This window comes from Micropterus dolomieu, linkage group LG07 (genome assembly GCF_021292245.1).
Source record: "Micropterus dolomieu isolate WLL.071019.BEF.003 ecotype Adirondacks linkage group LG07, ASM2129224v1, whole genome shotgun sequence".
In the NCBI taxonomy this organism is placed as follows: domain Eukaryota; kingdom Metazoa; phylum Chordata; class Actinopteri; order Centrarchiformes; family Centrarchidae; genus Micropterus; species Micropterus dolomieu.
Genome location: NC_060156.1, coordinates 4559744 through 4575971, shown reverse-complemented (window position 1 = coordinate 4575971; position 16228 = coordinate 4559744). Strand labels below are relative to the sequence as shown.

General features: G+C 41.7%; 1 protein-coding gene and 1 long non-coding RNA gene across 11 annotated transcripts in view; one reads left to right on the top strand and one right to left on the bottom strand.

The window, feature by feature from the left end:
* Positions 1-16228, top strand: part of adarb1b (adenosine deaminase RNA specific B1b) — a 123036-nt gene that overhangs the window by 60442 nt on the left and 46366 nt on the right. For 3 of the 10 annotated variants that reach the window (XM_046054072.1, XM_046054071.1, XM_046054083.1), the window contains exon 1: positions 11150-11446. The exons of 5 other annotated variants lie outside the window; for them this stretch is intronic. In XM_046054072.1, the coding sequence (XP_045910028.1) occupies positions 11155-11446 (292 nt within the window). In that variant the 5' untranslated portion in view covers positions 11150-11154. Of the gene's footprint in view, positions 1-11133; positions 11447-12135; positions 12229-16228 lie in introns of those variants that run through there. 2 more of the 10 variants (XM_046054082.1, XM_046054075.1) reach the window with 2 other exon arrangements.
* LOC123973783 lies at positions 7843-11004 on the bottom strand. The gene is made up of 2 exons (XR_006825699.1): positions 10384-11004; positions 7843-9238 (listed from the first exon to the last, which is right to left on the bottom strand). It is a non-coding gene; the product is annotated as an uncharacterized LOC123973783 (long non-coding RNA).

Below are 16228 nucleotides of genomic sequence, written 5' to 3'. Positions count from 1 at the left end.
ATTGGTGTGGATAGCAGAAAGAGGAGGTGAGCTCGGTGGTGATACGCTCCTGAGTTTTCATTTTGTGCCATTTTTTAAAAGACTGACTGTGTTGTATTGATGGTAGCATATTTGTTCTTTGATTGTTGTTACAACGAAAAGCTAACTTGAATTAAAGCATCTTATGTACAAACGAATATAGTGTTCTTCCTTACAATAATCAGTGGGGCTGTGACAACAAAAAACATGTAGTTAGGCGTCAACACTTCACTGCACACACAACACGGCAGCTCTTTGACAGCGTGACCATGTTGGTGTTAAGCCTCATGCTGTTCACCCATTCTGCCATAGCAAGGTTTATTCAAGCCTGTGAAGTTCGCTGATAAAATTAGCACAGCAAATTAGCACTGATGAGTCACTCATTATCAGCTTTGTATATGTTGGCAGGAGACGGGTTGTTGTGGGCTGCTTTGCTTTCAGGTCTTCTATTTACTGGAAAGCAAATGCTGTAAACAAAGAAAATATATGTGTGAACTTTAAGTTTGTTTTCATGATGAACGGAGTCATGATTATTATTTTCTTTATAGCTTTCAACATCAAGTTTGCTGCATTTGTTAAACAACAATCAACATCAGGATACTCATAAAAAACTTTTTTCAGCTACTGCTAAAAGTTTTTATTTTGGTAAAGTCAATTTCAATTTCCAGTTTATATAAGATGTTAATACAGCTGCATAGCATTTTTACCGTTGTAGTTTCCCATAGTGTTTTGTATTGTGTCCATGGAGTGTCTTTCTGGAATTGCTGTTGCATGAAGGTTAGGACAGGATTTTAAACAACAGTTGCACTTAAAGCCCAACTGATGTGGGATTTTCAGGGCCAATGCCGATATTAAAGTGAAAAAGAGCCGATATTTTGATTTTGAAATTTATTTGGATAGTAGACCCCTTTCCTGTCCAAACTACACTTAGAACAGGCCGAAGCTGTTCTGTATGTGGGCTATAATACCTTTTCCTAAATGGATTATGTTAATAAAATAGAATAAAGTATCAACAACTTAACATGTAAACAATTGGACGGCAATAAATATTTGCTGCAGGAACATGCAACTGTAAATAGATGACTGAAAGATAGGGCTGTAATGATTCAGCATGTGGATCAAAACCGAAACTAACGTTAGTCAGTGAAATCAGCGGTGGTGCGTTAACAGTCGCTCTGTAATGTAAATTTTCCACCGTGCCCGCTAAACGTAATACCAGATAACATCCCTCTCTGTGTTTCTCTGCAAAATGCTAAAGTGGGTTCCTAAATATACTATATACCAAATATACTTTGGCAGGTTCAAATATACCTGGCCAGTATATGTCGAAAACACACCTGCTGTTGAATGCACCTAATACTACATGACTGTCTACAACGAGGTCTTGCAACTTTGAGATTTGATTTAACGTTATAACTATAACCAGAGCCGTTACGGCTCTGACTACAACTTCACACAAAGAGGAGCTACAGGAAGCCGCGTCAGATTCTTGTTCAGTTCACGTTTATTTACATGTCCACTCATTTCAGACACGCCGACTAACTGCAGACAGGCGGCTCGCAGATAAATTTCGAATACGTTAAACTCTAGTTTAACAGCTCATTACGACGTTAGTGCTCCTCCACTGATAAACATGACATTAGCTTTGTGGCTAATTTAGCAACAGGCAGCGTAAGCTGCTGTAACGTTATGTGATTTTAGAGAATATTTAGAAGTGATGAACTAGAGACAAATGAGAACCATTCGCTAGAACTGCCACACTGTTTCAGAAATAAATCTACAATCACGTATGACAATAACTACCGTAACATTAAACACACTGCGGTGAGCCGGAGGAAGCCGGGAGAGGGTGAAAAACGAGAGGGTTAGCAAGTCATGAATGTTTTCAGGAGAGGAGAAGTGATTGGGTCTATTTTTATTATAATTATTTAAGTCGTGTAATTTATGTGACAAAGGACCGACTCACTGCTAACACAGCCCTCTGCCTGTTTCTGCATGCTGTGCTAGGCTCTGTCAGCTGATTGTTTTCTTCTGTGGATTTTGCTGTGAGGCAGTGTTGTTAACAGGGGAGCTGCAGCGCGCCCTCTTGTGGGCAAACTATGCAGTACTCATAACATGAGTGAAGGATCTTTCTATGTTTCTTTATCAATAGTTATATCTGCTGTTATAAACACAGATGCACTGAAATTGTGCTACTCAAAGCAACTTTTCTAACATTGAAACTGCCTCCTGCAGTTTATTTGTTCATGTCTGCACGTTTGGAAGATGTTGAGGTTTTTTTTAACAGAGTGCCCTGAGGCAGATTTGACAAGCCCTTTTACCCAGAACTCCATGGGTTACAAAAAACAAAGGATCATGAGGACTTCCAAAAATGCCTTGACCAGCCCAGACATTGACATTGCAGACTGGCTGAAGACGCCTTTATGAAAACATTACCACCTTTTTCAGATTTCAAACTCTGGACAATGGAGCAGGTTGACCCTCAGAGAAAACACTGAAAGTATAGAACCAGTATAGTACAGTATAAAACCTTAAATGGCAGTAACGTGATATTTCATGGTATTTCAAAGTGTAAAATACATATTTTATGCTTTAATATCTCATTAATAACAACACTTTCGCTAATGTTAAGTTGGAGACCTAGTTTATCTGTTGAGCCACAGAAAAGCAGTTCGGACCACCGTGGTTAACTACATTTTTTAAAACCTTTCAGTAAAGTCTAAAAATAAACAAATATACAGATTTTACATGTCTCGGTCTATTGAAAAACATGTTATTGTCTGAACTCTCTTTTCTGCGAGATAATATTGAGCAAACTGGCCTCCTTTGCTTTGCCACTATAGCTTTTTTGCTCACTTTAAAACATGTGTTTTGGACTATAAGTCGTGATGTAGTTGAACGCCAAGCCATTTGTGACTGCTCAGTCAAAATATGAAAAATTGATGTGGTAGAATGACAAATGGCCTCTTCTTGAATGTTGCATGGAGGAAATGAGAAATTTGCTGGCATGTTTTAGTGCACTTCTAAGCAGTCAGATGACATTATGTACCGTTGGCTGATTGTTGACGTAAACATGATCATAATGCATATACAACGGCAGAGTTGATCTTCTGCCTTTGGCTTTGCAAACCCCTCACTGGGACAGTTTTTGTGGACTAACTGTGTTCCTCCTTTCTTTCAGTGGAGGGAGTCACTTCTCTTCTTCTTCCAAACATTGTGGATATGACTGCATCCTTTCCCTTGTTCTCTCCCTCCTGCCCCCATTTGCGTATCTCCCCCGGGCCAACGCTGGTGTGTTTTTTTTGTCTGTGCGTTACTCTGTGTTATTTAGAGTGAACATCATTATCTTAGTGTCTCTTTGGGTGAAAGAGGAATGAACTGAGAGGGGTTGAAAGCCATTATCACTAAGGTTAGACCTATGCTACAAATGGGTGCCATCAAAGGGCCCTGGTGGGCAGGAACAAGAACCATAACAACAACAAACAGCCTTGGCAGCCCATGATCTCATTGTCTGTCCACGTCAAAAATGTTGCAGCCAACAGTCTATTGGCATCTGCTTGCCCACCTTTTAAATGTTAGTTTCTCCCATTATGTCATTTCATTTTAACTCTGCTACGCACTCCTCTCTCTCACCCTATTGTAATTACGAGGGCCATTTGTCTGTGGTTATATCAAGAGTGTATCATGGCCACTCTTCTAGCCTGAGGACATGTATGCTAACAAATCATATGTTGTTCAGCCGGTCAGCATTTTATCTACACTTTGCTTTTGTTTTTCTCTTTCCCTCTGTGTCTCTTTTTCTGTTGTGTCATAATTGCAGCATGAGTGTGACCCATTCCCATGTTAGGAAACTGGTTATATAAACATGTGCCGTGGGCATTTTACCACAGCAGTGCCAGCCTGTGACTAGCCGCACACAGTGTACAGTGTGAACATGCAGGGCAACCACTGCGTCAGTTTTCATTTAGGGATTTAGAGTAGAAGTTAATGAATGAATGCGCACAAAACACACACACAAAAAAAAGATTATTCTAAGAGTGAATATTGCTTTATACAGATCTTCTACAGCCTCTCTAAGCAACTTATTTGAAATATAAAGCCCTGTGAGTGCTTTGCGAGTGAATCCGTATCTGGAACAAAGCTTTCTTTTTTGCCTCAGTAAAGGTGAATCTGACCACACAAAAAAAAATTTGATCCAGAAGGTCAAGGCAAGCAAAAAAGAAATGCGCGTGTGTCTGTGTGAGTCATGAGAGAACAAAACATTGTGTCATTGAATTCCACTCAAGTTCAATGACAGCAAATTTACCCATAATGCTTTGTAACACATCAGAGAGCTTCTCTCAGGGCTCAAAATTACCTCTCACATCTGCTGCTGCTCTGTGCCAGTAATATCCCGACACACACACACACACACACACACACACACACACACACACACACACGAGCACCAAAAGCCAAGAGATGGCCTGTTTGAATTGATTAGACTGTCATAAGTGAAGTGATGATGTGCTTAAACATCGATGATGGAGTCCGTTTCTGCGACTGATTGTTATGTCAATCTGGCCTGCATACAAATTGGGCTAAAATTGCTACGTAATTCATTGGAATCAGTATGCTGTCATGTGCACTGTGAAAGGTAGCAAAAGCACAATGAATACAAAGATGAAGAGAGACGTTTGATAAACATACAGTGTCATTTTGTTGTATACTAACTGAAATATTGAAATATCAATTACCAGAAGTCATGTAACATGGTATGAAATGTCAGGCCAGATTTGTTTGTACTGAAGCAGAGAAGAGCGGAGAAGGCAAAGGGTTGAGTATAGGTGAGTCCAGAAACTGACTTGGTGCTGTTCAGGAGACAGTTTGCATTTCACTTCTGAGGTTCTAATGTGTTGTTTCCTGTCGGTGGCGAAGCGTACATGCCTGACAAAAGAATTTGGAGAAAATGGGGCTAATCTCCAGAGACACTGTTAAGAAGGGTGAACTTCTCCATTACAGCTGTAATGTAGCTTTAAAGCAATTTGCAGGTTTCAAAATATTCATTCAATGTTTGTATGAGCAGGCTCCACTAGAGAAGATGATGGATCGGGTTCCAGCGTGGATTTGTTGAAGGGATTTCAAGAAACACATCAGTAGAAATAGAAACATTATGGCAGTTCATATTGCTGCCAAAGCAGTCAAGCCTTTTGCTCATAACAGTGGTCATTTTGTGAATAAAAATATCTTCAGTCTCTCCAGTGACCCAACACAGGAACACACACACGTAGCTTTTGCTGCAACATTGAATAAATAGAATCCTGCGTAAAATAAATTGGCAATACTTCCCTAAATAATACAAAACTGAGAATACTGTATTTTTTACCAAAAAGAGGCAAAACACACACATAGTAAAAACATTTAAAACAACCGCAACATGCCTTTCCACAATGTCCCCAGTGTCCTACAATGAACAGTTTTACTGTCAGGGCTTCAGACATCTCACCTGAATAAGACCTTGCTAGTCAGAAGAAATAATCACAATTCTATGAAACATTTACCTTGAGGGGAAAATATGTAGGCACCAAACAGCAAAGTGAACTGCTTCATCTAGTAACTAAACGTCTCCCTGTGTAGTGCTGTACCAAACACAGCATCCATATTAAAGTTACTCTGCGGAGTTTCTGATCATTAGTAGCGCTATGGAGCAATATTTTTACTGGGGAGGGAGTAGGTCTATGATTGTATAGTGCATGAGGATGCACATGCCGGCAGGTGACGTGATACGCACTCATAGTAATGCACCAACAAAAGGCAGGGAAGAAGTCAAGCAAACATAGATGGTAACAAGGAATTTTCTAAAACTTGGCCTTGCAAAAGGAAATCCATTGTTTGTTAGACTTTACAGCGCTCCCCAGTTTGTGACCAATCAAGTTGCAGAATGTTTTTGTTGTCACTTTTTTAACATGGTGGTGGGTTCTTTGAAATTTCAGGTTACAGAATTGTCTAAAAACATACAGTTTTTTGTTATATCCATTGACACATTGTTTGGTCATTGCACCTAACAGTAGTAGATGCTGTAGGTGTTCTAATTATCTAATTTTACCTATTGAACCACTGCTTTTAAGTCCAAACAAACAAACAAACAGAAGCAAAAGGTTCACAATAATAATAAGAATGCAGTGAATTGCTTTTCAATTTGTATACCTTTCTCTCACTCCATCAACAAAGCCCTCATTTTTCCATTTACTTTAACTCCTATAGTGCCGTTTCCTCCCTCTCGTTCTGATTTCTCATTGTCTGCACTGTTTATCGGCCCCCTCATTCTCTCTGTTGCTGTTTCTGGTTTTCCCTTGAATGAGCCAATGGGCAAATGGCATTGAAATCCTCCTTAGTCAGCATGTTTGTATCAAATTGAATGTCCACCGCATAGCTTTCCACCAAAGCAGATGAAAAGAAACCTTACAGTTATGCATTAAAGAGTAATGCAGTTTCCTTGAGCACTTTTTAAGTGTAGCATACTTAATAAAACAGTGAAGTATAACAGGCAAAAAAGAAAAAAGAAAAAAGGGGGATATCACATCACCTGCAAAATCAATAGGGATGACATTAATAAATGAAACGAAAGAGTAATAACACTTTTGTCTGTCACCAGTGTTTTTAAAGTGGCCATTAGGGATGTAGTGCTGGCAGAAATCTGTTTGGTCCTTCCATCAGAGGCATGTTACCAAACTAAAATAGCAACCTTTATGTAACTGCGGCCTTTGCCTTGTGGAAAGAGATGTCAAATGTAGTTCTGCAGCGTAATGGCTTCAAATCGTTTCTGGAATACAACAGCTAAACAAACAGAGAACAGGAATTGGGAGCAAAGAAGCCATTTTGGTAATTCTTGGCAATTCTTCAATATGGAGGTACATTTTTCTCACTTCATTTGTCAGGGATTACCTGATGAAGGCCATACTTGTTATAAAAGATTATGCTACAATAAGTGCTTGAATACATTTTCCATTTTTGTACTTTAACAGGCTGGTTATACAGAGCTGTCACGACTTTTTATAGTCAATCATTCCACTCTCACCTGGAAATGCTGCACTTCTCCTTTTAATTGATTTTACACACAAGCTAAGACTTGTCATATTACAAGGTGAAGCCCTTGGCAGAGGCCATAAAATGTCTTAAGACTATTTATTTTGTTCTGAAATTCAATAGAACACTTGTTTGTATGGACACGCATGGATTTGCGGCTCAACTAAACAGAGAACAGGAATTGGGAGCAAAGAAGCCATTTTGGCCCGCAATGGTATTGTTTATTTACAAAATGATTATCCACTGAGTAAGAGGTGAAGAGACACCAAGTTTGACATGGTGACGTGGGGTCAGATTGTTTTTCATTCCAATAACTTGTTCTTAGTTTGAGTTTAATTTGGGTAATTACATGAAACAGTGGCACACTACCAACCTACACCACAACCCCCTCCCCCCCGAATGTTCTGACAGTGATTCATTAGTTCATCGTGTGTTTTGTTAGTGATTCTGAAGAACTCCTTGTCTGAAGTAAATTTTCCCTCTAAAAGAAGCCTCTTGTGTTTTTGAAAACTGCAGTTTTCAACGTCACCGTTTTTTGGGGATTGCAGAGGCTACAAGCAATCACACACACACAGCTAAATAAAGAAATAAATAAAAATCAACAGACATGTAGACGGATCGCGAGCAGCCAGTTAGCAAGTCAGACCAGCTTTGCTCACTGGTCCATAGTAGAGCAGGCCTAAGGCAGCTATGGCCAGATGGTAATTCCAGAAAGATGTTCTACCAGCCCATCTTATTGATATTCACTCACAGCTCATATTTGTTTTAACAGGGCTGCATGATATGCATTTATTAATTAAGGACTTTACTTAGTATACAATTACACAGTCACACCTGAGAGCTGCCTGGTGCAACCAAAGTCTTCTGCTGTCGGCCACAGGACTGCAAAGCATTCAATAATTTAAGGCTTAAACACATAGCACTAAAAGGAAACAACCATGTTTGCGTTGGTGCGTTTCAACAGAAGAAGACTTTAAGAAAGAGGGACTAACAAAGAGGGGAAAATGAAGGAGTAGGGGGAAGGGAGGCCTGGCAGAGGGATGGAGGCCTGAGCGCCACAGGCGCATCTGCCCACGCCTCACTTCCCCCTCTGTGGTTTTCTAGACTGGCACATTGACACAAACAACAACGCGTCAGGAGGCTGTCACTTCTTTCTGCTGCTTTCCCAAGACCATTATTTCACAGGTGTGATTGTTGATTGCTTCCTATGCAAAAGGATATACTTCACCATGAGTTCCTCAAATTTTTGTTTTTGCTATTTCTGCTCCACATTATCTCCGTGGAACTATCCCAGTTCCCAAATGAGTGATGTTGGGCAGACTTACTGGAAAGTTGGGGGTTAAATAGGCCTTACTGAGTGACATCTCAGTGGTTGTAATCCTGGCAGGGAGACCGAGTTGTTGTTAAATTGACCACCCTACTAAAACTGTCTGGTAGCTTTGGGGGGGTCACTCATGAAACTCATGAGTCCCTTTCCAGATACAGAACCTGTAAAAAGAATCAATCCTTACACTGGACTTAAGCTCTCAATTCTTCAGTATGGAGGTACATTTCTCTCACTTCATTTGTCAGGGATTACCTGATGAAGGCCATACTTGTTATAAAAGATTATGCAACAATAAGTGCTTGAATACATTTTCCATTTTTGTACTTTAGCAGGCTGGTTGTACAGAGCAGTCACGACTTTTTCCAGTCAATCATTCCACTCTCACCTGGAAATGCTGCACTTCTCCTTTTAATTGATTTTACACACAAGCTAAGACTTGTCATATTACAAGGTGAAGCCCTTGGAAGAGGCCATAAAATGTCTTAAGACTATTTATTGGGTTCTGAAATTCAACTTGTTTGTATGGACACGCATGGATTTGCTGGTCCTCCGGGAACAGGCCTTAATAACAAAGGTTTCCCACAAATGGTTCTCATTTTACCAGGTGTAAGCTTTAGCCTACTTCGCCGATACCCTGACGCTATGTTGTATTATCTCATACACTCACAATGGATGACACGCACACAGAAATGTGAACACAACATGTCGTGGCCTACTTATGGAGTACCTCTGTTGTACGACAGAAAGGCTGAAAGAAAAGGAGGTTGGCGAAGCTCTGCAGGCTGGATATAGTCTCCATTTTGGAAGTGGCCAATTAACTCCACATTCCTATTCAATGAGAATGAAGCCAGTGTTAGAGGAACATGTCCCTGTATGCAAACATACATAAACACACAAACACGCAGTTACACATTCCCCTATAATTACAGTCAGACTAATTCTCAAGCATTTTGCTTTTACTCAGACACGCACACAAAGTCCTCCCTGTCCCTCCTCGGCTTCAAGATAACATAATGAGGGCTCAGGTGGTAGCGTTGATGCTTGCTCTGGGCGGTGGCAATGCAGATGTTACCTGGTGGCTCTTTCCTCTGTGTGTGTATGTGTGTGTGTGGATGTGTGCGTGTGTGTTTGCGGACCAGCTGCGATGGCCAGCTGCCCACTTTACGAAGGTCTTGGCAACTCCCCAGATGGTTGACCCATATAGACAGCAAGAGTGGAGAGGAGCACACACACTGTCTCTCTTTGATACACACTGAGGTACACCTGCGTGGGCACACTTCACAGAGATACTTGTGTAGTCCCATCAGAGCAGGTGAAGGTGGAAAGTAAGAGTTTTTATGACTTCTTTTTGGGGTGACCTCAAACTTTCCTGATGCAGCAAAGTTTCATCAGAATGTGGTTTTATTATTTATAATATTACATTATTATATTATTTATAATTATGAGTTTGTTTCCAACTTTAAAGCTTGCTACAGTTTACATATTGCATGAAGTCCAGAATATATGCAGTTAGGGTTTGGGTATCAAGATGGTTGAAACCGTTACCAAATTTCCAAGAACCATGGATTCATTAAGACATGTGCATTTCTGTTCTGCTTATGAGTTTGCATTGCTGATTGAACTGGAGTGAGCATTTTACAGTCCATAAAAGTTGCACTTCTACTTCTACTATTTGCCGGGACCTGCTACGCGTCATTTGTTACACAGTGCGTCAACAAAGCATGAAGAAGAGAGTAATTCTATGTGCATTCCCGGACCGTGGCGGACCGCAGCAAAGGCTCCACAGTTTGGCTTAGCTTCACAAAAAAAAAAAGAGAACGACACAACAAAATACCTGCAGTAAGGATATTTGGTGCGAGGGAGGAAGCATCTCCAATATGACGAAACATTTACTTCCACATGGCATGAATGATGCCCCAAATACAGCTAACTCAGTAGCAACCTCTCACGCTCAGTTACAGATGAGTACTCACCTTTTATATTGAAGGGAAACGATTGGTATCTACAAATTAGTCCAATATATATTCCTCTTGGGTCGTACTCACACTAGGCCCGTTTGCCTTGTACCGTGCCCGAGCACGATTGTCCCCCCTCCCCACTCCCCCGTTGGCCTGCGCTCACACTGCAACTAAACGATCCAAGCCGGAGCACATTTACGTCATCACACCAGTGTTTCCCACACATTGATTATTTGTGGCGATTTGCCAGAGTACCAGCGCTTTTTTACTGGGCCTATTTACAATCGTATTTGATTGCAGAGCACATATTCGCTCAGCACCTCGATCGCTCCCTCTCTCTCTCGTGAACACAGCTGCACATAACATAAAGCTGTCAATGTGCAGCTCTACCTTAAAAAAAGTTATTAGCAAGCATGTAAAGAGCCTAACTAATAAGGATAGCAATGTTAACGCACAGCTGGGTTGTCGAGGTTAGTACGAGCGATCGCACTGGCCAAACAAACCTGGCATTGGGGGTTAAACGTGCTCGGGCACGGTACAGATGGCATAGTGTGAGTACGCCCTTAGATAGAAGTCCCCAGAGACGCCCCTCTAGTACAGAAACTCCTTTCACTTTAGCCATGAAGGGGAAAGTGGATGAATGTCTCCGAGCGTTGACAAGATTTGTGGTGAAGGGGTTGGAATCAGAACTGAGATGTGATGAGTAGAATCGGAATCAGAATAGATAAAATTGAAATGAAAACCAACTTGCGTCTTTCTTCGGTTGTTCCAACGATTAGAGAGCGTATGCGGCCACCTAGAGAAAAAGCGCTGCAACCGCAGTCTTTTTTTGAGGGTGAGCCAATGGTTTTGTGCGGCCACTCGGCACTTCTAGTTGAAAATTTGTGCCACTGTCGCTCCTGTTCAGGCAACCAATCATATAGTAGATGGGGCGGGACTTGTCACCCTGTTAACCAAGAAAATGGAGCAGAAGCTTTATGTCCTGGCTGTGGCATTGTAATGTCAGACAGAAAATATCGTGACAGAAACAGAAAGGCCCATTTGTGGGAGCAGCTCGGCCGGACACTGAACGTCACTAGTGAGTGTTGTGCTTTTCTCTCCCTACGCGTTGTAAGCTTGTTGTTAGCCGTGTAACTCAAGCCCTTAGATGGTAATGGTTTTTGGAAACCAGATTTGGAAAAGGGCTGGGTTCTTGTGGGATGTTGAGCTCTGTGCCAGAAAGGAAATCTAACATTTTGGAGTAGCCGTGATAAAGGCTAACCCCCATTTCACACAATTGGACTTTAATCAGTAGATCTACTGCTGAGAAAGTTTTAATGCAGACGTCTCAGCAATATCACTTTAATAATTAAAAAACATTGTTATCATGTTTAGTCATCCCCAAACTGTAATAGTTGGTCAACATGAGAAATAATTACTCCGGATGGGAAAGTAAACAACACAATTTATGGAGTGAGTGGGAACAAGAGGAAGTAAAATGGGATGAGTTAGAACTCACAAATCATGATGTGAAAATGCTGACATTGCTCAGCCTGCTCTTTCTCCTCTTCCTTGGTGTAGCTATCTGCCTGAGGGACCAATGTTTCCATAGCATTGATTTACTCCATGGAAAATATCTAAGCTATGTCACGTTAGAATATAATGGGATGTAATAGTCCATCGGCATCAATAGCCTACTGTGACCGTATGCCCTTTTTTAATGTACGTTGCCCTCACCAGAGAAACAGCCGCAGTTTGTTCAGACAGTACAATTTACCTGTGTTCCAGACAGGCGCCCACTGGTCGGGCTGCCTACCTACATCGGTGAAAAATAGCAACAAGCGTGGATGTGATCGGTTCAGCTATACGGGTTGTTTTAAGGTAACATTGAGTTAACTGCTCCTAGCAACCACTACCGCAGCTTCTGTCGAATGAAAATGACCACTGATTGGTTCTGATTGGATCATCGTTCCAAGATGTCAGCAATTACTTTAGCGAGTGCACTGTTCATATCGTCATAGCCAATAAAACTGTTGGCCAAAGCGGCAAATATAAAATACAAATTCCTACAAACTGTACTTTTCCTTTAACCATATGGGCGGCAGATCAGAAAAGACTCATAAGTCATTTTAGGAATGGCTCATTTCCTGCATGTCATCCCGTCTCTGCCACATTTTCTGTCCCTCTTTGGCTGTACCATCAAGAAATAAAGGCAAAAATCACCCAAAATTTAAAAAAAAAAAAAGGACACGAGTCATTTTGAAAGGCAATGTCGAACTTTGCCCTTAACCCTTTAGGTAAGAGTAATATTGCTAATTGACTTTGCATACTGAGCGTCAACCAAAGTCTGCTGCAGTCCCAAACGACCTCCCCATGGTTCTCCTATGTACAGTAGTCCAATAACAAATGACCCCGCAAAACTGTTTAGGGATTGAAATGTCCTTTAAACCTGTGGATAGCCCTTCCTTTGTGTATTCAGAGGTGTTTTTCAGCAGTCGTGTGTGTGTTTGTGTGTGTGTGTGTGTGTGCAGTCATTATCCTCAATGTCACACCGCACTGCAGTGCAGTAAAAACCTTTTGAGTAAGTGTGTGTTTGTGTGTGTTATATAGTCTATCCAACAGTTTCAGGGCTTCCATAAGTGTGAATTTCACCATCTGATGGTAGATCTGAAATTTAAAGTGAGCTGAATATTGTGTTGAAATTTCTTTTAGCCCCTTTATCTGTATTTCTGTATACACAGTTTATTGTCCTATTAGTCTGTCCCAGCCTTATTTCTTTGTCCATCTCACTCCACCTCAGTACATCTGTCTTCGCCTTGTTAATTAAAAACCCCTTTTCCCTTGATCCTTTTCCCCTTTGCGGCCAGATCCATTTCTTTCCCTGTGACCTCAAGTGTTCCTCTTCTTCTCTGTAACAGAGAACATAGAAGCTTGTGCCATCAACAAGGGCACACAGCAGGGTAGAAAGATAAATTGGCTGAGGAAAGAGGCTCGTTCGTCATAGGAGAAAATGCTGACATCTGTGTCGTAACGGATAATAAAGAGAGGGAGGACTATTAAAGGTGAGGAGAAATGTACCGCGGCTCAGCATGACACGAAGCGGGATGGATATTCTGTTGTAGATTGTGAGCAGCTAATGTGTTTGGGGGAGCGGGGAGGGGGGTGGTTATCTTCACATCAGTTTACTATTTAAACCTCCTCGAGCTTCTTTGAGAGAAAACACTGCTCATTGTCTGTTGCTCTGAATTACACTGTCAGGTAATTTGTGTTGACATCTCCTGGCCCAAGTATGTGTCGCAGTTCACACTGGGTTTTTTTCCCCCTGAACATGTGAACTGCGAGCAAGTTTGATTTTTCTCACTAAATTGACCAGAATGTTAAAAAAAAAAAAATCCCATCCAGAGGCGTGCGGTCCACCTGCAGCTTATTTTGTCAGTGTTGCCATGACAACATGCACATCTATTAGGATTTCCCTGAGATTGTTGTCAAAATGTTGCTTGTAGCAGCTCGGATGAGCCAGAGTTGAAACGCGGATAAGCGTGACAACTGTGAAACAAAATTTAAAATAGCTCAGCTTGATTGGTATTTGAGGGAGCACCTCGTGTTGTTAGTCAGATCTCAAAGGAAACTGGAGCAGCATAGGAGTTGGAGGGGACGTGATGCCTTTTGTTATGGGTGCTCGGGAGATGTGTGTAACAACATCCAAGACAGTTATTATTGGTATGAAATATAGGGGATCACTTCACAAAGACCTGCAGTGGGAACCTACACTGTGTAGCTGCTGCCCTTCCTATGTTACAGCCGGCTTTGCCCTTCAGGTGGGTATCTTACTAGAGGGGCTAACACAGAGGCGGCCATTGTTCTCTTCATGCTTGCGTCAATGGCACATGTGCACAAGCATATACACACACACACACACACACACACACACACACACCACTGCTGGTCAAGCCCCAGCCAAAAAACCCAAAGCCACAAGCAGTGGAGCGGATCTGTCCCAGGCGGAGAGCTTGAGGCTGGTTAAGGAGGTGGACCACACCCAGCAGTGGGAGCTGATGGTCGGCTTGGGAACTAAAGGGAACTCCCATAGGAAGAATTAAGTCATTCCTATTTACAGACCCTCTTAATGTAGAACAGAAGCAGGGTCCAGTTTAGAGAGGCTAAAATATAGCAGCTGGTAAATGATGTAAAATAATCAGTGAGGTTTCTGAAATCATTTGGATATTTAGGTTTTTGGAATCTGCTAGAAGTCACAAGATTATTTTGGCAGTCTGGTTTGTTTATAGATGATAATTGGATGGCTTTGTGGTACTGTGTGCGTGTGTTTTGCTTTGTGTGTATTCTCTCACATTAGAGTGTGTTTTTGGAGAAGGCAGCCCCCTTCTTGTTTGGCGTCGCTCTTAGTGACACAGTATGCTGTTCGCATCCTCACAATATTTACATTCCTCTGTGGCACCACAGAATACACTGCAGCTTGGTGGTATCTGGCAGATGCCCTGTGGAAGGTCTTTGCTTACAGTCTGGCAGAAGAAACTCGCACTTTCAAGTTTTTATTTGTTTTATACTTTGGAGTTTTCCCCCTGTTTTCCTTCTGAATTTTGAAATGGCCATTTCCCATGCAGTGCAGTTTTGTCACTGCTAGCTCTCACTGTTGGTGAGGGTGCGGAGGCCGTGTGGCTCTTCTGATACATGTGGAGCCACCAGCTGCATTTTCACCTGCCAGTGAGAAGCTTCATCGGATCTACAGTCCCTTTTGCAATGCCCCAAACAACCATAGAGGCCATGATCGCAGTGTCAAGGAGACACTATCCCTCGCTGACTGATGCCACTCACTTATACTACACCTCAGGCGACCAAACTGGTTTTTGCAAAGCACTTGGAGCCCTGCATGATCACAAAGAGGAGTAGAAATATATAGCCACTCCTAATCCCTTGCATTGTAGATTCTACCCATCACCCAAATGCTTACAATGAAATATGAAATATGCACTCTAACATGGGATTATTCAATTCCATCCTTTAAAATGGGGTAGAGGACAGAATGGGAAGTAGTGCAGGGAAACCGCAGAACCATTGCAGAGCTTTCGAACGTTTTACTAAAATCCCTGCTATGCACATCTTTTGAGTCAAACAGCACAGACTGATAAAATGCCCACAACAGACAATTAATTTCTTTCCACTCACAGTTTATGACATTGCGCATGTGAGTAGGTTGTTGGCTTCTTATTTAAAAAGTGAAAAATGTCAGTGAACAGTGTGACTTTTTTTTAGAGCGCTGGCAGCCTTTCTAAAACCCTTTTGTCATCTTAGTGTACACCGTCTGGGATGAGAGTGTTTAATGTGGGGTGATGTCTTAGTCAGCACCTTCTGCTCTGGCTTGTGCTTATTCCACTCAAATTTGTCATTATTTTTACACTTCCACAAATTCCCATGTGGGAGCTTGACAGTGCATTCCAGTCCTTTCCCCCCTGCCTGACCTGCCTCTAGGTTGAAGGATAGTGCAGCAATAACACATGTGAGCAGTTACAGCAGTCAGCAGTCTGCTTGAAAATTAGCGCAAAATACTAAAAAAAAGCCTATGAAAAACATTCACCCCTCTGTGTGCACATGCTGCATAATGTTTAATTATCTTGTAGCAGTGCTGCCCTCTGCTGGAAACGTGTCAGTAGGACAAAAACACTGCCACACATTGACAAGGTCCCATGAAGAGAGAACAGTACATGGTGATCCAGCTTCTCTCTCTCGCCCTTGAATTCTTATACACACACAATCAATCACAGGGCAATCACACGCGTGTAATTAAATGATGGATTAATTATAATTGTGTCCTCGTGTATGTATGTGTGAGAAAAAGAGGTCAGAATGGGGGGGGGGGGGGGGG